This window comes from Micrasema longulum, unplaced genomic scaffold (assembly GCF_059751315.1).
Source record: "Micrasema longulum isolate JH-2025_06_02 unplaced genomic scaffold, ASM5975131v1 h1tg001048l, whole genome shotgun sequence".
NCBI classification, from domain to species: domain Eukaryota; kingdom Metazoa; phylum Arthropoda; class Insecta; order Trichoptera; family Brachycentridae; genus Micrasema; species Micrasema longulum.
In genome coordinates, this window is record NW_028278236.1 from 1,793,199 (window position 1) to 1,816,722 (window position 23,524).

Below are 23,524 nucleotides of genomic sequence, written 5' to 3' on the forward strand. Positions count from 1 at the left end.
CGCTGGGTAAATTTTGAGTATAAAATATCTCACTTTAAAACACAAAAACAGGCCGTTTTCTGAAAAAGAACATGGAAATGTAGGCATTTACAAGGTTTGTGACCTGTCATTGTCTTTTTTTAGTGGCCACATTAGACACAATTTATAACATTCATTTGCAGAATGGTAAATGTTACACAATGTGTAAAGAAACTATTAAAACCAATAAATAAAATGCCATAAGCTATAAAAATGCCTAGGCTTCCATGTTCTATTCTCAAAAATGTTATCTTTCAGTTTTGTAACATGCTGATCTTGATAACTCTAAATATCGTTGAAAATATCTCGATTGAATTTGAAATCGTATCCATGACAAAGTTTCACGTTTCAACGATTAACCGTTTGGGAGGAGTTCTTGTGACGGACAAACACACAGATTCATGTATTTTTTGTACGACTACGTAGATTTGAATGAAGGTATTAAATGTATTTTAATCATGATCATTCCCTTTCCACACCTAATGGTGGAGCACTGCATTGGTACACCAATTGCAGCGTATCTTGATCATTTTTGTTACTTGAAGGTAAGAGGATCAGTCTTACGCTTCAGTTACCAGTCCCGAGACTATGAAATATTCTGGTGTGAAAACACTACATTAATATTTTGTTTCAACCATGTCGGGAATCGAACCCGAGACCTCTCGCATAGTAGGCAAACGCTCTCACCGCATCGTGAAATATCGCAGTGTGAACCACCTTCTAAACAAATATTTCATGCTAGCCTCCCAGGAATCAAACTTAGGACCACAGGCAAGGTAGGCAAACACGCCAACAACTTCCGCGCATGGCAAACGTTACGCCACTCCATTTCCATGTTCGGTCTTGCTGGAAAATTCCGTGTTAAGTCGGGACTCTTAAATACTAAAATCAAAATAATGACAGATTTTTTAACATTTTAACATACATCAACACGAAAATCAAATAACTTGTGTATTAAATACTCGTAAAGCCATTTACTAAGCAAAAATGTTATGAAATATGGTAGGTGATACTGATATTTTTTTCAATTTTTTTTTTTTTTTAATCATCTTATTGAACCCATTTTTTTGCATCATCCTACCTCATACTAAAAATGTATCAAAATTATAAAAATGTGTTATGTCTAAATTTTAACTGTTATAATTCACATTTGTCTTTGCTGTTTCCTCGTGTTTACATCAAAAATTACAATTTATTCGCTAGACAGTCTAGTAATTTTTAAAAATTTCCAGCAATAACTACGAAAATTCGGACTTCATGGGTTAGATTTTACGTGCATTCCCCCTTCCAACTTCGCTATATATCTTCCCGCTGAGAGATTGTGTAAATTAAGTAAAGTGATCTTAACGTGTAGCAGAGAGAAGAGTGCGATGTCACATAGTATACTCTCGCAAACCATGACAATCATAATGATTTTTTTTGGGTAGTATTAATAGCAGTTTAACTAAAGCTAGAAACTCTAAAATAATGGTTTGACCCATCATATATGTATTAAAAACTTGTGTAACTTAAAGAAACGTAGTTTTACTTAATACGAGTGATCAAATCATTATATTTTTTAAATTAATTAGTATTTTTTAACAAACAGTTTTTGAATGAATGTTTATCAAGTGTTAATTACATGGTTACACTTATTTATTGCCTATTGGTTGATAAATCTGCTTCATAAATTAAAATAAATTCAGAAGATGAAATAAATGCTGAATGTATTTTTGCTGGCCTCGGAAATATGAGGACCAATTTATTTTACATGACCCGCGAAAAGAAAAACCACGAAATTGTGTAATACAACATTTTTCACGCCAAATGTCAACACCGCCTGGTTTGTATATCCATTGGCAAACGACATCATTTGGAGCAATTAATTATCTTTACGTATTATGTTACTTTTCTTGAATGCCAAAAAAATAATTGGAGAAAAAGTATAAATTTCATACAGAATCGTGTCTTTGTTCAAATTTAATATTGCTAAAAAATGCAAAGCTATAAAAATCAAAGAAACAAAAAAACTTTAAGAAACATGAGAATTAAAAGTGTATATTGGTGTTTTATTTCAAAAGGTTGAGACTTTTTACTACCGAAAAAAAACTTTTACTGTTTTAGTTAAAAAAAGGTCTGATTGTGTAAAAAAGAAATAGTAAAGGTTGTCAGAAAGTGAATTCTGGACAAAATGGTTGTAGAAAAGTACAACGTGCCCCGAATTTTAACAGTGGGGACGAACTTGCCTTATTTTGGCTCGAACGACACCCATTGATACTGATATTTTTCCCTTCCCATAAAGTATCGCCGATGGTATTTCAGCCAATCGCGATACAGCATTCACGGGAAAGAACTTTCTTAAAAAGACCTTAGAGAGACAAGACCTTAACAAGACCTTAGACCTTAGGAGAATAAAGAGCTGTCAGGCTAAAAATAGAGCTCCGGCATTCACCCGGCTCGCACTCTAGATAAAATATTAGAACAGGGAACACGCACGTTTGTCACCCATAATGTCCCGCGTAACGCAATCAAAAATGGAAAAAAAAATATTCACCCGCCTGTTTATCAAATAATCCAGGCACAATCCCAGTAAACTAAGTGAATTAATTCCTCGATCAAATCAGGTGTGTCATTATTACAATTAAGTAAAAACCACTAGATCAAATTCAGTTCTAATTCTTGAAACCTTACATCAGGACTATTAGAATCACTCTAAGCACGACATCTCATGCAGGGAAGATCTCGTCCCCCACGACACGCTGCCTTACACCATGGACCTCCTTGCCTGGCCGGCAGGCTCGTCTATTGTACCGTGAGGCAGAAGCATTTCTTCCTGGTAGCTCGGCCTGAGCACCAGGCCGACATTTGCGCCCTAGGAGCCAGGAGTCCACCTCGGCCCCCGCTCGGGACCCCCACGTGGCCAACCGGCTCCGTCCGAAAGACGCGGCTTTGCTCCATGCCACGTCCGCGGCCACTTTTTGGTCGAAGCTGGTCCTCACCGTTCCACCGAGATCGTCCATCTCCATAACGAACATAACCATAAACAGTTAAGCGTTCTATTCATTTTCATTTACGTATCTGCTTAAACATCTTAACTACACCATTTGATCTATAGTGAATTGATAAAGCCACAATTGCTGAGAATGGCATCTGTAGATCGCAGGATCAAAAACCCTGCCACCATAGAATAATTACCATTTCGATACACGTCGTAGAGTACTAGGACATTGATGAGAAATCCTCGGTTATAATGTGTATTACGTGGCAGAACGAGCATGGAGGCGCTTCCGCTGTAGTTAACTTTTTTGCCCAAGTACTGGACGAGATAAATAAAAAGTTTCTAAAAACCATCGTAACTGTATTCTGTCAGCCGCACATATATCTAAATATATAGTTCTCTACGTTTGTGACGTTTTTAACTTAAGTACCCGCCAGAAGATATGAATAATGTGCTTTTCTGTCAATTAACATGCCTTGTATATCTTTATCCTCTGTTTTAAATCTCGTAGAGTAGACCCATTTGCCTTCTACAGGGAAAGCCACGGACGATGCCATAACACGACTAACAGCCAACGTATCCGCCTTGAGAATCAGTCTCGTGCTCTAGTTAATGGTTAAAATGGCTGCCCTATGCTCTAGTTCTAATGTGTAGGTGGCCTGACGGCCATTTAGAGTGCTTAAGTGGTACCTTATCAAGGTATTTAAAATTAACGGAAATTTTTATTTGGTTTTTTTATTTAGTTTTTCTATTTAATTTTTCATCTTGGTTTTTCATATTTTTCATTTTCTCTCTATCTATCCTCGCTTTTGTTGTATACACCATGATTTGGTCTGACACACGTTTTGTATATCCGAATTATGTTTCCAATAATCATGTGTTCATTGTAATATACGACATTTCTTGAGCATCCAGATGTTTACTAACTGAGATAGATATGTTCTCATCATCACTATGGCAGCAACATATGCATGGCATGTGATGTTAATTACCTTATCTCCCTTAGTAGATTTGCTACTTTATATATTTCTTCTGCTTGTGTAAGAAAAGGTTTAAGGCGTATATATTGTTGTGCTATATATAGTTATAAAGGTGCTAAATTTGGTTTGTTTCTTTGTTGTTCTTAATATGTGTTATTTTCTAAATTTTAATTTTATTTATGTCCCGAATTAAGATTTTGTAACTCCTGGAAATGTAATTCAACATATAATACTTGTAAAATACTTTATGTTATATGATTTATAAATAAAAAATAAAAAAATTTTTTTTCTTATTAATTAAAAATAATTAAATAAGTTTTTTTTTATGAAAGTTTTGCCAACATTGGATTTTAAGGAGAGCCACATTGCACATTGCAATATTCGCACATATACAGGGTCTCACTCCTTTTTTTGTGCTTTGTATCCTGGAGCCGTGTAAACACGTGATTATAATAACCACGCGTTGTGTCCCGGTCTCGTGTTTTCACGTAGTTTACCAGCAGCAAAAAAGTATTAATAAAAGTTACTAGGTGTCAATAAAATGCACTTTTTTAGACAGCTGGTGAACCACGTGAAAACACGGGACTAGGACATAATGCATGGCTATATAATCACGTGTTTACACGGCTCCGGGATACAAATTTTTAAAAATGACCAATGACCATGTTGGTTTTTAAAAAAACATTTACTAGTAACCGAATTTATTGAAATATTAAAATACAAGTTGATGTTTTGAATAATACAAATTGGTACTTTGATGAGGGCTGTGAAACAAAAAAATTAGTTTTTATTGTCTTCGTGGAATACGAAATATATGTATGAAACGTAACACCATACATTAATTGTATATTTGTTTGATATACAGATATTGGAAAAAACAACATAAAATATTTCTGAATGTCGAATGCTTCACTTAAACACGTTTATAAACAAAAAACACCATTGACAAACGCTAAAAATAACTATGCTCTAAATATGTCATTTTAGAGTGTAAAATTAAAGCTAAATATAACTATGCTCTAAATATGTCATTTTAAAGTGTAAAAAAAATAAAGTTATCCAAGAAAATCATTTGTGGGGTCATTATAAGTGTGAGGTTCATAGTCCATGATCGATGACACACACGTGCTAAATGATTTGACCTGAAATATAGAGTCATAACTCCAAGAAGAAACTCAGCGTTTTCTATTGAATTCAATTTATTACAGTCTGCGAAACACGAGATCAACGTCCTGCAGTACATTAACATCGTCCCTACCATGGAGATATGAAGAACAAAAGAACGTGGCCCATAAAAAGATCATAGGGCGCAGTCAATGCCCAGTCCAGTAAAGTTTAGGTCAGTCATTCAGTTCACGCTTGTAGTTCAAGTGCAGTCTCTTCAACCCATCATCAGAGCTACACAACCAAGTGCTGTATCTTATTAGCCATGTAATAAATAAGCATTTAACCGTAACCTCGTGTTTTCTGTTATTTTTTAACTGGGGTAAAAGTTCTAACCCCCAACAACCTAATCCCTCATGAACTTTTACTTACGTAAAACAATGTTAGAAAAGGTTGTTTAAACCTCTCATCCTTCGACAGTACTATTACACCACAATCAGTTTCTAATAAATGTGTGAGTAGGCAAAGAAGTAATGTAATATAATTAGGAAGACTTATTTTTTTCTCCAACTATTAAGAGAATAGCATTTTTAACATTACAAAACATGTTTTTTATCTTAATTTACCAAAAGAAACGAGGCGATGGAAAATTACACTAATAAATTATTCGGCTGATAAAAAAACATGCGCTTTGAATACAAATTACGTTTTAGCGTGAATTTATCCAAAAAGTTATTTCTCCAACTCATTGACCAAACATAAGTAGCATTTCGAAAATGTTAATAAAGAGGACGATGTGAAATTAAGCAGTAACGGAAAACATTTTTGCGAATCTAGGCATTTATAGTGCTTATGAGCTTTGATTGGCTACTTTGAGTGGTAACATTTAAAAATGAAAATCTTTGCATTTTTATATTATAAAACGTACGAAAGTACAATCATAAATGATATTTCTATTTTAGTATTACAATAGTACAGTGCAAAAAATATTATTTTTGGTTGTTCAAAAATAGTTTCGTATTCAATCACAAGATGGGGTTGAACTTAATTTGCTCTGGCAATACAATACCGATTTTGAAAAATAGGCTCGCGTTAGAAAAGTGATAATTTACAATTAAATAAAAATGTAAAACATTTTTTACAAAAATAAAGCTTCATTTTGATCAATTGTGTAAAAGTTATTTCATTTTGAAAATGAATGTTTCGAGCGAGAAAAGTCGTGGTATTTTGAAGTTTTACTCCCTGAAAGACAAACATGAGTTGCAGGTTAAAACCGTCGTTCACGACGAAACCTAGTCACTGGTAAAAAATTTATAAAAAAATTATTAATAAAAGTGGAATAAAACTATAAAGCATTTTTATTATTATAATTTAAATGCAGTTCCACCAAGAAATGTCAGTGGAAAAACTTAATATATTATGTATCATTTGCGTAAGATTTTAGTTTTCTGCTTCAATTGGAAGAAATGTGCAGTTGAAGCATATCAAATGCTTGTAGATGTTTAAAGTGACAAGGCTGTAACTGATAAATCATATGACGAATGGTTTAAACGTTTCGAAAATGGTGATTTTAGCATTGAGGGCAAACCAGTGTCATCTGAAAAGCTTAAAAATTCAAAGACAAAGAATTGAAGGCATTACTCGATAAAGATCCGAGTAAAATGCCAGAGGAGCATGCAGAATCATTGGGAGTTACGCTGATTCTAAGGCCAAAAAAAAGATTATTTTACATCGGATTGTGAGTGAGAATGAGAAATGGATATTATGCCCAGTCAATCGTTGTTATCGACCTCAACATCAACACCAAAGCCAAATAGTTTTCGGAGGTCATGCTGCGTAACGGGTGGGACCGAAAGGGTGTCGTATATTATAAGCTGCTACAACCTGGCGATACCGGAACGGGGGATTGGTATAAGCTACATTTGATTCGTTTGTTTGAGCCGTGCATTACGAGAAAAATGGCCGGAATATGAACGATATGACAAAGTTATTCTTCTGCATGAAAACGCTCAACCACAGGTCGTAAAATTTGTAATAAAGTATTTGAAAACACTCAAGAGGGATATTTTACCGCACCCGCCGTTTTTCCCGGACATTGCTCCTTTTGATTACTCGTCGATTCGATGGATACACCACGATTTGACAAGTCACTGGTTTACTTCTTTTGCAGTAATCGAAAATTGCTTTCAACATTAGATCACTTCAAAATACTAGTCATTTTCTCGAGATGGAATTCAAAAATTGCCAGAGGTGGTAAAAAGTAGTAGACAGAAATGGGCAATACATTGATTAATCTAATCATTCATTTTGTTATAAAATATATACATTTTTGACCACAAAAACTGACCGGACTAAATTTTACTCTCAATACACTTGTACAATTTTTATATTTTCGCTACTAAAACATCTTGCGTCATTATTAAAACAGAAAAATATTTTTTTCAATGTTGAGAGCTCTGAAATTATTTTTTTGATAGAAAGTTACATATCATAAAAATATAAACAGTAGGTAGAGTCAAATGAAGAAAGAAAAGCTGGAAACATTAACGAAAATATCAAAAAGTAAAACATACCTGCAAATTCTTGAATCGATTGACAGTGCAGAATCTTTTCATGATGTCAAAGAACCAGTTCTTCTTCGCTTTTTTCTCGTTACCATTTCCAGAGATCAGAGTCTCCGACTCACCTCCATCTGCTATGAATTATTCATTAAATTAGTTTTTGACCTTTGAAGCTAATATATCACATAAATATTTTGGACACCCAATTGCTAAAAAAAGCAAATCAGAAACATGAGTTTGATAAAGTATTGATCGATTCGTCATATTGACAATTATTATTGATCTCGTATATATGTGATATCTTTTAATGAAAAAACAGGGTGTGAAAATTTGTATGTTAAATATGTAGCTTTAACACAGTAGGTTCTACAAAAATATGAATAAATTAAATTTTAACGATCGTTTATAATAGTTATTTTTTTGTTGTGACAGAACTTTTGATTGGTAATATTGTCCCTTGTCAAACTAATGACTACTAGTTTTTTTTTTAAATTTTACTCAGTTACAATTCCTTGCCAATTAGAATTATTAATTATTATTGTATTTTCAATGTTCTGCCTTTCACAAAAACAACGCTTACAAATTCTTGTTTGCAAACGCCTTCAAAATAAATCGGGTTGTGATCTTGTAGCCAGTGCTGCAGACTCAGTTTGAACCCCACTCTATCCCAACTTAATTTTTTCAATTTCAAATAGTAAGTTTTTTCTAACTCTCTGAAAATGGCCTTCAAAATTACAATATTTGGGCCAATTATAAGAACACTAATATTTTTTTCCATAAAAAATACTTTTGAAAACTACATTCAGTTCAAAAGTTCAACAGTTCAGCTCATCGTAAATTCATGAATATAATTTGTAACAAGTTTGGTAACAATATAATTTCTAGAAATGGTTCAGTTAATAAGTCTCCATGGTGCTATAATTTGATGCCTTTGGATTATTTCCTAGAGAACAACGTTAAGCGTTGGTCTATGCAAATAAACCAATAATTGTTGAGCATCAGAAGCTAATATGACACGAAATAACGTTGGATTTGTTGGAAAAAGTGGCTTAAAATTGGACCAATAAATTTATTGCATAACTCCTAATCTTACAAGACATTTGTTTGATATCGTTTCTTTTTTTATAGAAATATTTGCGTTCTTATGATTTACCCAAATATTTCATTTTGAGGGCCATTTTCAACGAGTTGTAAATAACTCACTATTAGAAAATGGAATTAAGTTGGGGTAAAGTGGGATTCGAACCACGAAACTTTGGTCCGTGAGTCTGAGACACTAGCCACAGAACCACAATCCGACTTAACCAGCCATTGACAAGTCGTAAGCCTTGTAAATACCTAGACTTCCATATTCCCTTTTCAAACGTGTTTTTCCTCTCAGTTGCAACAAATTGAGATCTGAAAAACTCCATAGGTAGGATATCCTGCCTTTCTACAGACATTTGGACATGCTCAAAACATTTTCGAATGATTAAAAAAAATTCTAAACAATTTTACCTCATTTTTTTATCACAGTTTTATGTATGTGTTTTATTCACTATTTAATCGTTTGATTAATTTGACCGTTTGTAGCGTTAAGTCATTAAAAACATAAAATATAGGTCAATTTTTATTCTAGTTTATGTAATATAGGTAATATACCTGGAATGTTCTCGATACTATTTCTTTTTCCACCAGGACACAGCGGGAGCTGAATTCCTGAAGGACCAGCTTCTTGGTCGTCAGTCTGGAATAAATAAAAACAAGAAATCAGGACGCTAGACATTTTAAATCTCATTTAAATTACGCTAGAAAATTTCTTTGCTTTATTTTTTGTTTTGTATGTTAGAATAAATGCAAAAGAACATTAAGGGCTTTTAAGGGATTTTAAGCCTACCATCCACCCACTGCTGTAATAGAATCCTGAAAGACTGTCTGTCAGCTGCGCATAAAGGAAAGTTATTATAAATATTCCTAAGTAATACAAACTCTATGCAGATTAAAAAAGGGGGAAGAGGATGCATGGATGACGGCCAATATGCCGTCTTCACCCCTCATGATCCCCTCAATGCCTCTGTTTTTTTTATATTAAAAAAATCGTATTTCCGCAAACAATTGACATGAATTAGTAAATATAAAAATAGTATCTTTTAAAGTTTATTAAAGAAAATCAAAGACGAGTGATACTTAAATCCAAAAATTTGGTATGTCCAGTCACCAGTTTCATCGCTTTTACGACATCTTCGACCAGTCTCAAACATATCTCGAAAGTAATGAAACCGGTCACTGGATATTTCAAATTTGTAGATAAAAGTATCACTCGTCTTTTATTTCATATTAAACTTTTTAATGTGTTTCATGTTTTTATAGTAACGCAGCAAACATTACTAACACAACAATGGATATTTACAATGTAAGAATAACCGTAAGTATAGAAAGACTCCCTGAGTGGTCATATTCAGAAGATCTGAATACCACCCCCGCAGGGGAAGGACAAAACAGGAAAACGTGTGCGTTCGGCTCGGAAGGAAGCACAGTCTCAACCGTATTAAAATCTCACAGCAACAGTGGCCTATCTCACAATTTTTAACCCTCCTAGGCATTCGCGCATCTGAGGAGCTCCCATAGTGATACCTTAGTCTGGACAAATCGACGGAAGTGTGTGAAATTTTTACTGTTGGCCATTAGATCCACATTCCACGTAGGTCACATGACCACTGTCAAACCATTCAGCATCTCATCTCTCGCATCAACCAAAAACATACAGTGCTACCGAATGTGTTCAGCCAATTGATGGTCATCTCATGTCTCTAAACTTCCCATGTCCCAAAACCATTTATGCGGTATGATAGTCAAATACCAAGAACTTATTTTACTTTCTGTGTCTGATGGAAGGTAAAAAAAATTACATCCATCTCCGATACGTGCCATATTCCATCTATTCTGCCATCGATTGAGAGTTACGCTATCTCTGCAAAACAATTATTACCCCCCACCACCGCGCGCGGCTACTAGGGCGCAGCAGCTGCATTGGCTTCGCGTGAACTCGCATAGACAGGACTTTGTAACAATAGCGATTTGCTCGAGAATGTGGTGTCACCCCTGCACATTGTTTTTCGGTCGAAAAAAGGAGGCACAACATTATTTTTTTTACTATTAAGTTCTCTCTTTAATAATTTCAATATATTTTGGAATAAAATAAATAATATTTAGAATTTGCTCGAAAAAAACGCCGTCGTACGTTCATTTTGTCGTACGTTCATTTTTGCAGCCCTGACGTTTGAACTGCAGCCGAATTTTCATTCTGTCCGGCTTCATGTTCCCAGCGTTCTGTCCCGCGCGATCGAGGATCTGTCCACGGAGCTGGGACAAGACAAAATTTTCATATCTATAGTATTGTCCACATGTAAATGACATTTTAGGCTTATATTTACTGTGAAAGGTACCAATGAATGATATTTTAGTTGCTCTAAAAATATACGTTTATACTAAGCACTAGTTGGTTTATTCAATAATATTTTAAGTTTTCCCATTTATTGTAAACTAGCACTGGATTCCATTTTCAGGGAGTTATTAGGATTGATAAATTAAAACAGAGATGACGATTTGTAAAGAAGAAAATATGGAAGTTTTATCTTCTATTTGGGCATGAAATCCAGTGCCTGGCGGTCAAAGCTTTGGACAAACTCAAAACATTTTTGATATAATAATGATGCTTGAAATTACATGTGCCATAAATAAACAAACAAAAGTTTTAATGATAGAAGATAACGCTTACGACTGGACCCAGGGTAACTAAATGCAATTTCATTGGTTACAAAATGCATTCGAATACTTTTCAATCATCGTTTTTTAAAAATACAACGTCAACTAACATGACTGTAAGAAACCGTATTAGGTGTTTGCCTTATTGACAATTTTCCCGTGCACTAGGGAAATATTTTTTAACGTTTTTCTGTTTGGGACGTGCTACTAAAACTTTTTACAAAAAAGCAAAGTTATTACTTTACATGGTTATAAGCCGGTTATGACTCGATTTCAATTTTCATCAGCGAACCATTTAAAATCTTTCTTTGATGTACAAGTGAGTACTACTTTTGATTATTGAGACTTTAATTTGATTTTTTTTCAGTATTTTAAATCTAGAAATAGGGCAAACATTACTACATTAATAGCAATGTACGTTTATTAAATTTATAAGTAGTTTAACAGATATTTCTTAACCTTCTGTTTTTTTATTCATGAATGTATTTTTCCATTTCATAATACTTTTACTGCCTTATATAAAATTGAATTTTGTGACCTAACCTTTTTTTCTAAATAAGATTCTTATTTTCAAATATTCTCTGATATTGTGATCATGTTCATGTTGGTTTAAATATATGTTTTTTTTCAAAGTTCTTGTCTTAATTTTGATGTTTTTTTTAACTTAATGAGTTTTGTGGCGTTGTTTGTAAAATTGTTTTTTCTTTAGAATAGAATTTATTGTAAGTGTAAGTTTGTGATTTTTGACAGTGAGTTTTTTTCATTCAGTTTCTCGTAATAAATTTTAAAAAAATATTTAAACATTAACTATTTACTAGACCGTTATATTTGTAAGAAAGTACTTTTAATTTTAGTACGAATTATATTGGACTAAGTTTAAGTTGATCAACATCGTTTTCATTAGCTTATCTACACCAAATAGTATACCAATCTAGAAAAATTGCTCAACTTTTTTTCATTAACATTAAATAAAAACAATTTGTTTTCAACAAATTATAATGAATAACAACATTTTTTTAAATACGCAACCTTTGTAGCATAATGGCTAAGACGCTTGCTTCACGGATGTAGGGTTTTGGGTTCTATTCATGGCTAGATTAATAAAATTATATGTGATTCTTTTTAACTTGAATGATCCATTTCACCACTGTAATTGTGCTAATAATAAACTGCTGCGATATACAATCAAATAATAATACGAAAAATTGTTTTGTGTTTTCTGTTAATACATTGCATCAACATTTTATATATTTATTGATAAATTCATCGACTGATTGAATTCCACGTAAAATTTACGAATGCACAAAATTAAATCCAGTTCGAAACGTTGTATTCAAGCTACTTGATATAACAAAGTAAATTCAATCATCCAGATTTTGAAATTATTATCATTCCCAGTTATTCAGTATGAGCATGCCCTTTCATATCAGTTGATACTTCAATAGAAAGTGTGTTATTTTTCTTAATATTTTTTTACAATACGCCTGGTGATTAGGCAATCAATTAAACACGTTAAAATATAATGAGCAACGGTGTTTATTCTTTCGAAAAGAGCGTAAGTCAATAGATGTTCAGTAGTACAATTTAAAATCATTTAAACCTTAAAAATCAAATATTTTGTACAAAAAAACATTATTTTTTAAAAAAATTACCGTTTTTTATAGTTTTAATTGTCTCCTGTAAAGTTTTTGACTGAGCTGATAATTTGTTTCAATTGTATTTTACAATATTTGACTCCAAATGTTTGTAGACAAATACTGGATTTTATCCTCTCGGGAGTCATTAAGATTAACAAATGGAAAATACCTTAAAGAAGGGAATATTGAAATCTAGGCATTTAAAAGGCTTATGACCTGCCATTGGCTGGTTTAAGTGGAAGTTTAAACCAACTGGTCAAAGAAGAAGTTTAAAAATTGGTAAATTATTTTCAGGCGTTGCCTAGTGTGTTCAGTTCAATTCAGTCAGATGAATCTCTTCACACGATGTAGGTTTCATCTCTTTAACTTCACTAGAATCAATAAATGGAAGAATTGAAGAAATATGGATGTTCAAACGTAGGCAAATGGTAAATGTTACACAGTGTGTAAAGTGGCCACTTAAACCAGCCAATCAGCCAGCCAAGTAAATGCCTAGACTTTCATATTTATTTATAAAACCATTTTGAATACATATTAAACTAACTACTAACTACTAACTGAACTACTGAGCTCAATAAAATTAAATATCTTAACTAAAAACCTCAAACAAAACTTACTCTTTCATACCGATAACCATAGAACGAACTATGTTTTTCATTTCCCTATGCTCAGAATTCTTAGGTCTGCCAACAAACATACCGGGTTTGGTTTTTTGAAAACAAGTTGTCTTCTTTCAAATGATCACTGAATCAAATTCAATTATAAACACCTATCTCCCGCTTCCACTCCCACAAAGTCTACTACTCGTATATATGTACCATTAAGTCTTTCTACTTTTTTTATAAGAATTTTCTTTGTATAAATGTGTCCATAAAAGTTTCCATCAGGCGTATATATAAATAAATAAATGAATAAATAAATATACAATATATGTAAATATAAGGGCGGGCATATTGCCTTAAGGCAATTTCTTCCAACCTACCCATATTCCCTTCTTTAAGGTATTCTCTCTCCCTGTTATAATTTGTTAATGTTTGTATTTTAGCCGATGAATCATATGCGAGTAAGTAATGGCAGATTTTGGTGTTCTCGCCTCCGTCGCTATTGCATCGCCTGCTTTTACGCACGCTTTGCAGATTTCATGAATTTTTCCTACTGATTTTACTATAGGTAAGTTTTCACGACGCTTTTACTCCCATAACGCTAAGTGTTATGAGTTTGTGTAACTGCAGTTTCTAGAGACAACACTCCCATACAATGTTAATCGATTGCTTACAGGAGACCACACAATTGTAACTCAAGGTAAGTCAGTGTTTTTATTGCATTTTATCTCTTTGTGGGAACATTGGATCTAGACAACTAACTGTTTACCTGCCGACTGTCTGTCATTGTCAGTTAGTCAGTAGAAGAATATTGTTATATCCCTATCGCTATTTATTTACCCGCATCGGTAAAGTTATTTACACGCTTCACTAGTTAGCATATAATGACTCGAATTGTATCCAAATTAAGACGATATTGAATTCTACGAAGCAAACTTATTTGGTAACTTTAAATAAATACGAAAAGTTTCAAAATCATCCCTCGCATTGACTTATTGACATTTTCCATGAAAAGTAAATGTGTTGGATATGCTTACAAATTCAATTACGTAATTTTCAACATCGTTTGGGTAAAACAACTTCAAAACTAACTACTTATATAATTGAGTTAAAACATTTCATAAACTAAACTCTAATCACGAGTAGCTGAACTCATTTTCACCAGGTACAAAAATGAATAACTTTCTTATTTCAATAAACACTATATGTATTTTAAAAAAAAATATTTATACAAAACAACTTTGTTTTCAACCATTTTTTTTTTTCCACCGACCGGATTCGAAGCTAAACAAGCTTCTTTTTAAGGTTTACTTAACTAATAAATTATTTCTTATTGTATTCAATGTTATCAGTATGCTGCCATTGAAACAAATAAATCAAGTCTTTTTTTTAAAGCACGGTAATGTGAGCTTCATTCGTTCGAAACTAAACATGGGTGGACGAAAGGAAATATAGTTTATTTGGTTATTTGTTATTTTTCTCTTATTATTTATTTATTTATTTTGTTCATTAACGCCCAGAAGGGATATCCAAAAAATATAAATGAAATACATGCTAACATACTAAATAATAAACACAGAATAAACAGAAAAAATATATGAAATAAGTAAGAAAGGATATAATAAAAAGTTTTACAAAGTAAAAAAAAAACAATTATAACAAAGGTATGCAAGAAAAAACAGGAAGCATATAAACAAAAAATGCAAAGATATAAGCTTATGAAATAAATTCTGTAAAGCAAACAATAAGTAAAGTGTTACGGTAAGCAAGAAAGACAAATTTAAGTTAAATTAATAAACAAGTAAGCATATATTATAAGAAATATAAGAAATAAATATATGTTTATATAAAATGCGTATTTGCCAATACTACAATATAATTTGATAAAATAGTAAAAAATAAAAAAAAACAAGTATAAGGTAATAAAAATAAACAAGTAAGTATTTTTTTAATTTATGGAATTGAATTGTCAATAAAAGTTTGACGAACAGCTACAAATAAACTTGATATTGTGGACGTTGTTGGTTGGAAGAAGTACTGGAGCAATGAAACAATAAAGTACTCCTAGTGTTGACAGCAGGTACTCTAAAATTAATCAATTCAAATATTTTTGGTACGTCAAAAAGAGAGTTTACAATTTTATACAGTACAATGAGATCATTAATAGTTCTTCTTTCAGAAAGTGTTGTTAGGTTGAGCAGTGTTAATAAATAGTCATAATTAACATTTCGTATTGGAATGTTTAATTTGTAGTTTATATATCGTAGAAATTTATGTTGAACGTTTTCTATATTATAAACATGAACATTATAGCAGGGTGACCATATTGATGAATTAAAATTTAAATTACTTCTTACAAGAGAACAGTTTAATATTTTTAATGATCGGATGGACTTGAAATTTTTTGTGTTTCCCAAAATAAAGCCCAACATTTTTAATGCCTTGCTTGAAATTTCATTAAGGTGATAAACAAAAGACAATTTTTGATCAAAACATGACGTCATTAATTTTTTTTTGTAATATCGTTGATGAAAAGTAAAAAAAAGCACCGGACCTATAAGAGAACCTTGAGGTACACCACTGGTAGCCTTAAAATAATAAGAGGAAAAAAACCTTATTTTAACAATTAATAGCCTATTATGAATCAATTTTTTAATTTTTAAGATTTCCAAGGTGTCTAATTTTAATATTTTATTTTTAGGGAAAAGTACTATTAATCCAGTGTATTTATTGAAATTATGATTATTTTCTATCAGATAGTTTGTGAACTAAATAAAATATATATTATTTGGGCACCTGAAATGTTCTTTTACTCTTATATTAAAGTTTCTCTTAGTTTTCCCAATATAAATTTAAATACTTGATAAATTTAAAGACAAGTCCAGTAAGACAAGTTTTTGTAATTTTTGTTCCTATATAATTAGTTGTGTAGAATGCAGGTTCAATTTTTGATGGTAGAAAATAAGATAGTGGTTTAGAAAATTTGACAATTATATGTATTGTTTACTTCTATAAACAACTTTATCAAATAATATTACTGGTACAGTTTTAAGTAGGTTTGAGGTCTTGGATTAGCGTGGAATGAACATGTATTACAGACACCTTTTAAAAAAAATAATGAAAATCAAAAATAAAATGCATACTGCAAATAAATCCTGTTTTTATAATAACAGCATAGGTTAATTTGATTTTTCTTTTTTTTTCTTTTTATGGTCCTGTCATACCATATGTATATGCTTTAAACTTATTAATAATTAAAAAAGGAATGGCCTACGCTCAGACGCTGAAGTCTTTGTGGGATTTTTTTCTAGTTTTAGATATAGCTTAATTTTAAGTTGTATTTTTTTTAAGTGTATTTTTGTAATTAAAACTCTATGTAAATAAATGTATGGAAAAAAAACAAATAAAAAAAAAAGCTTTGAATTATGAATTAAAGGTTTCATTGATAGCATATTCACGTTCAATTAATGTATCATAAATTTTAGAAAATGAATAGGGAATGGGATATTAATATCAGAGAGGTCGGATAGGAAATCAGGATAACAATAATTTATGGGGCATCCAAAAAAAAAAATGGTTTAATCTTCCTCATCTAGCTGACATTCGCAAATGGAAGAGTCCCGGAAATGGATTATGAACAGGTGAGAACCATTGCAGCAGTGCCCAATGCGCATTCTGCATATGGAAGATGTCTCAAACTTGTTCAGAATCACTTAGGAAAACCAAGGTTTTTCTGTTACATTTGGCTTCAGTTGGAAAAGATGTCTACCCTTGGCATGGGAAGAGGCTATCCAATATTCTTGCCATGTGCAAAGTTGCTTCTCCTTAGTCATAACAAGGAGATCACCCAGTTGTAGTAAATTACTGTAGGCAGGTTCCCGGAGTGAACCGCCTCCTTTGCTAACGCGTCCACTTTTTTGTTCCCGGGAATACCACAGTGGCTAGGGATCCAGGACATAACAATACTCTTATTGGACGCCGCTGATAAAGAAAGAAGAAATCAAGTTTCCACGTAGAGCTCGTCCTCGGGAAAAGAGGATGGAGGGGATTTAATTTTTTTGTAAGGCACTCGAGGAATCCGACAGGATTAGGAGCTTGCTATATTGCGAGCTTAAGGCGTATTTGACAGCTTCTCGGATTGCGATACATTCCGCGGTAAATACAGATGCATTCTTGTGCAATTTGTACAATCTTTGAAAGTTGTCGTCTTCCCAATATATAGCTGCAAAAGTATGGGTTGGCGAATATGACCGAGATTCATCAGTGTAGATAATTTTCTAGTCTATCCACCTTGACGACCAAATACGGTTGAATGTACACCAGAGCTGTAGGTGGCTTTCGGCTCCGAATGTGAGTTCGATACTTTGGGCATAAATAGAAGCTGGGAACCGATAAAGCGGAAGAAAGTCTTTAGAATAAATGCTAGATTCGAAAGATTTGTAAAAATGCAAACTGTTGACTAGTAAATGATTGTTATTCGGTTTTCCTATCCGACTTCTCTGATATTAATATCCCATTCCCTATTCATGTTCCAACTCTCCTGTCCCCACCCAATAAACGTGTATTTTAAATCCTATGTAAATATCTTGTTTTAAATGGTGTAAAGCTGTAAATATGTTATATTATTATATGTATATATTATATTGAATACTAACATACTAACTTGTGTATATTATATTACTAACACATGTGTAAATATGTAAAAAGAAAACAAAACAAAAATACTCGACACTAGCCAGAACACCCGAGTGGAGATGTGAAAAGGCCATGAAAAAACACATGATACATATCGACAAAAAGAGAAATATAACAAGCATACCTAAGACTTCATTATGTTTTACAGCGTTCATATGCATATTAAGAAAGATATATCTTGAGTCGTATTTTTAAGTTAACTGATGTGATTTCGTAGATTTACTTTTTCTACCGACATTTCTTGATGGAACTGCAGTTTTATTTTTATAATTGTCAATTTTTTGCACAACAGGTCAGGAGGCTAAATTACAAAAAAACAACCAGGCTTGAGAAAAATCACAATAAATTTTTAACCATACCCCCCCGAGGTTACCGTTTGTGTCGTTTTTGCTGTTGTTATTAACCGTTCTTAGTGAGTTAATCTTAAATAAGAAAAGTAAAAAATGTAATACTAAAAAATAATTCAATAAAGCCGTTCTTAAAAAAAATATCGACTTCCATTTGCGTTTCTTATTTATATTATCAGTGAATGAATGCTTTGCAAATGAAAGAAAAAAGCAAATAAACACCGTCGTATTTTTTATTCAAAATGGTTATTTTGTCCTAAACAAGTAAGAAAAATCAAACAAATAAAGGAAAGAGCAAATAGCGATGGAACAAAAAGATAAAATAGGAAATGATTTTTTTCAACAAACATTCATTTTCGAATATAACTGCTTTTTCTTTTGATGTGAAAACATACGAGCTTTCATTTATTCGTGAGAGTAAAATGCATTATAATTTTTAGGAAGGAATCGTAGTCTTCGTGCAATTGACTTTTAGCAACCGAGAGATGCTTCTAAGAAATAACATGTGCCATGTCATGGTTGTGTACATAATTTTTGGCGTACTTAAAATTTTTGGCCATTGATGAGACATAAGAAATATTCAATACTGGACGAGGCAAATGCGCCAACCATTACACAATGCGGCGGACTTATCTTCATTCGATTTTCTTATTCTGGACTTTAACCTGAAAGCAGTTATCGTGTCGAAAACACTCGTCTAGCGTTCTGGTTCTATCTTACATACAGAACAGTATTTTTCATCCGCCTGAAGATAGATAATTAAAAAAAAAAATAACAACTCGTTGAAAATGACCTCCGAAATTTAAATAATTTGGAAAATCATTAAAATTCTGGTATATAACAGAATGCATACTGAAAATCACTATAACCATCAAGCGATTTTTATTTGGGAGGCGAAACAAAATAAAATGCCACATCCGTCTCATGGTACCAGTTTTAGTATTACTTCGAATTCATTAAGTTTTTGTTAAATTTTACATTGAATTTTTTTTTTTTTTTATTAAAACACAATGCATTTAAACACAAATGCATTTGATTTGACTATATGTATATACTTTAAATATTTCGATGAGTTTTATGCAAAATCACACTTGGAAAGAATTTTATAATCTTACAACTTACAATTATACATGTTTATTGATACATAAAAAAATACAATTTATACACGTCAAGAGAGCAAACATACATATTATATTCATATGGGAAAAGTAATCATATTACACATCTTTTATACAAGCCCTCATACATTTAATATACTCATACATTTAAGAACACATATTTATATAATTAATATTTAAAGCATTAACTTTGTGGTCAAACATTATAATACATGTTATTACACATTTGTATATTACCATTTACCGTGTATATAACATCATTTAATAAAGATAAAAATAGTTTTTTAAATAATTCAGGTGTTTACCAATTAAAATGCAATTATTGTCCTTCAGTTTACGTTGGAAAAACATCAAGAAGTTTTGATCTTCGTGTTCAAGAACATATATATATATATATATTTATATATATATATATATGTTCTTGAAATATATATATATATATATATATATATATATATATATTTCGTTAATTTATAAAGCGCCGTTTTTGTGAAAATCACCTCAAGGGCGCTGTACAATAAATAATTATCCCACCACGTCTTGCAGCTACAGAGTGCATGGATGGTGAGGATTCTTGTTCCTCGTTTCCAATTATGATATAAAGGAGCTAGATTACAGGACGTCTTGCAGCTACATAGCGCATGGACAATAAAAAATCTAGCCACTATTTACATTTTTCATTTTTTATTTGACAATGAATTTGAGTTTTAGTAATATCAATAAAAATTAACTAAAAAACTAGTTTATAAAAATAAAAGCTAGATTACAAGTCTTGCAGCTACTGAGCGATGGATGGTTGGAATTCTAGACCTCATTTACTAAATTTGGATATTTGATAGTTGATAACATTTACCCATTGAAGCTAGATTACAAATCGTCTTGCAGCTACAGAGTACATGGACGAGTAAAATTCTAGCAACTTAAAATTATCAATAAAATTACAAAAACAAACGTTGATCATAATAGTAAATTTAAAATTAAATATAAGGTGTCTTCATAATCACCCAAATCACACTAATCACCTAATCAATTTAAATCATGACTTTAATAAAAATACAGGAGTTGAAATCTTACATATAAATGACAAAGGGTTAAGAATAAATAATCTGGAAATATTTTACATCAGGAAAGCTTTAAAGAATAATGTTCCTTTGGTCAATAATGAAACAAACTTCCAATATAGCCCTTTATATGATGTTCCACTGTAATGGTCACCCTATTAAATCTATTAAGCTTACCCGCTTCCTCCATCCCCTCTACTTTTTTAATTAATTCTCAAACAACAGAATATTTTCATAATTTAATCAGTGCATGTTTGTCCTAATCAGTGCATGTGCTTATTAAAATACATGTGTATAGTAGGTTTTGCATGTTGGTTTGCATGTTGGTTTAATTTATGTCCTGACGAAGAGACGAATACGTCTCAAAACCGGTAGATATAGAAAAGTCGGTAAGTGGTTATATACAAATATTGAATAACATATTTATAATTATTTTAATTTGAATTGTCGATATTTTCTAGGGATAAGGTTTATGAAATAAGAAGAAAACACGTAAAATGGTGTGTAAGCAATATATTAAAGATAAATAATTCCGAATCCGGTAAATTCGACTGATTCTTTATTAATTTATTTTATAACAAAAACGTGTATTATGCTCATGCAGATCTTTAATGAAAATTGGTTTAAGGTTATTACGATATGTAATGAATCCAATTTATATAGACAACTGCATTCGTAATTTCATTGGTGAAATGTATACTTAAAGGTATTATATTAGTTTTAGAGAATGTTATTATATCTTTCACGTGAGTATCATAATATGGTAACAGAAAAATATTTCTAATAGATCTGTTCTGCATCACCTGAATTTCTGCAACTTTCTCCTTGGTTGGAGATCTTCAGACACAGCAGAAGTAAGACAAGTGTGAACGTGTCATGAAGAAATAAATTGACCAAAGTAATAAGACAGTAAGTATTCCCTAGAATCTGAAAAAAACACATGTTACCGGGACAATCTTCCTTTTCACATGTTCAATTTGGTCATTCTATGTTAGCCGCGATTCTATAAAGTGTCTTAAATACTTGGTGGCGTTTTTATTCTAGAGGCAATCATTTTCAATATTCAGATTAAGTCATTCCCAATCCTTGTTTCCGAAGAGAAGATAGTAAGTTATTTTTGTAAAAGGGCTCAGTTTATTAAACCACTCAATTAGACGAACAATATTTTAAATAATCCCACTTCGCCTGTTTATCTGAGAGAACTCATCCAACCTCTTTCACAACACGGACTATCCCTTCGTTCTAGTAACGAGAGAACCCCTTTAATACCCTGTCATCGCTCTAATTTTCTTGCCTCCTCTTTCACAGTAGTAGCCGCTCGATTGTGGAATAATCTACCCACTAATGTTAGAGACGCCCCTTCTTTATTAACAGTTAAGTCAAGATTAAAATGTCACTATCTAAATATTTAAATTGTTCCTTTATCTTTCTTCTTTCCTTTCCATCCCCTCTCGTCTCTTCATAGTATAGTGTTAATTTTTATATATTTATTAACATTTTTTTATTTTGTTAATCTTTGTTTTTAATTTTTGTATAAAATTGTAAGATTCAATATGTCCATGTATTTATAATTTTCTCTAACTGAACGGTTTGGGTAGGTAGGAAAAAATTGCCTTAAGGCAATATGCCTGCCCTTATATGTATTTATATATTGTAAATGTATATAAAAAGTTAAATGAATAAATAAATAAAACATCAGTTTCCATTTACTTCTGTAACTCAAATTTGTCCCGAACATAGCATATAATAGTGGTGTCATCGGTATAAAGCTGAATTCTCCCTTTAATGCCTTAAACTGTCCTACGGTTAATGTATGTAAGAAAAAACATTCGTCCGAGAATCGACCCCTGGTGAACTCCGCAAGTAATCCTATCCGGAGAACTCAATTCACGATCAACATTTACAAGACATGATCGGTCATTCAAGTAGTTACGTAGAAGATCTAATCGAATCTCTGTTACATCCAAATACACAAACTTTTCAATCAAAGTTATGTGATTAACTGTGTTTAAAGCATTTTTTAAATCTATGAATAATCGCGCAGAGAAATTCCCTTGGTCCAAATGGTTGAAATAACATCGAAAGTTGAATATTTTTGTAATTAAAAGTTTTCTAAAATATATTATTTTAAATACGTTGTAATCGAGTTGAATTTCTTGTTTTCGTTTAAATATTTAGTCTATTTTTTTTATTTTATTGGTAGATTTAAAAAATTAGTAGAAGAATTAATATGGGTTAGTATTAATAATTTTGCATATCATTTTTACAGCTTTTTTGTAAACTGATATAATTTTAGCCAGTTTCAATTTTTCAGAAAATGCACTCTGCAATATTGATTGATTTATAAAAACAATTAGAAGCTTTGTAAGTTCATATTTAACCATCTAAGGCGTGAAGTTATCTATTAATACGGCGGCACGTAGCTTAAAATAAGAAATTATTTATGGTGATTCTGTTTCACCTATCTTATTCATATACAACGATCGGGTCGCTTTTGGTTGCATGTGTAAAGTATTTTTGCTACCTTGATACTTTTTTTATGGTATAAACTGCTTTTCACTAATAGACAGAAAAAAGCTTTTGTTTAAAAAGGAATAACTAGCTAAGTTTCTATTTTATAGGCTTGTCAGCAGGTAGAAACGAAAGGATATGGAAGGAATTTACAAATAATACACCACAA

General features: G+C 31.8%; 1 protein-coding gene across 1 annotated transcript in view; it reads right to left on the reverse strand.

Annotated features, from left to right (window-relative positions):
• The window catches only part of LOC148277354 (adenylate cyclase type 6-like), a 428,970-nt gene that overhangs the window by 324,112 nt on the left and 81,334 nt on the right, over positions 1-23,524 (reverse strand). The window contains exons 3-4 of the mRNA XM_088233010.1: positions 9,282-9,366; positions 7,653-7,774 (exon numbers count right to left, since the gene is read on the reverse strand). Coding sequence (XP_088089136.1) covers positions 7,653-7,774; positions 9,282-9,366 — 207 coding nt within the window. The remainder of the gene's footprint in view (positions 1-7,652; positions 7,775-9,281; positions 9,367-23,524) is intronic.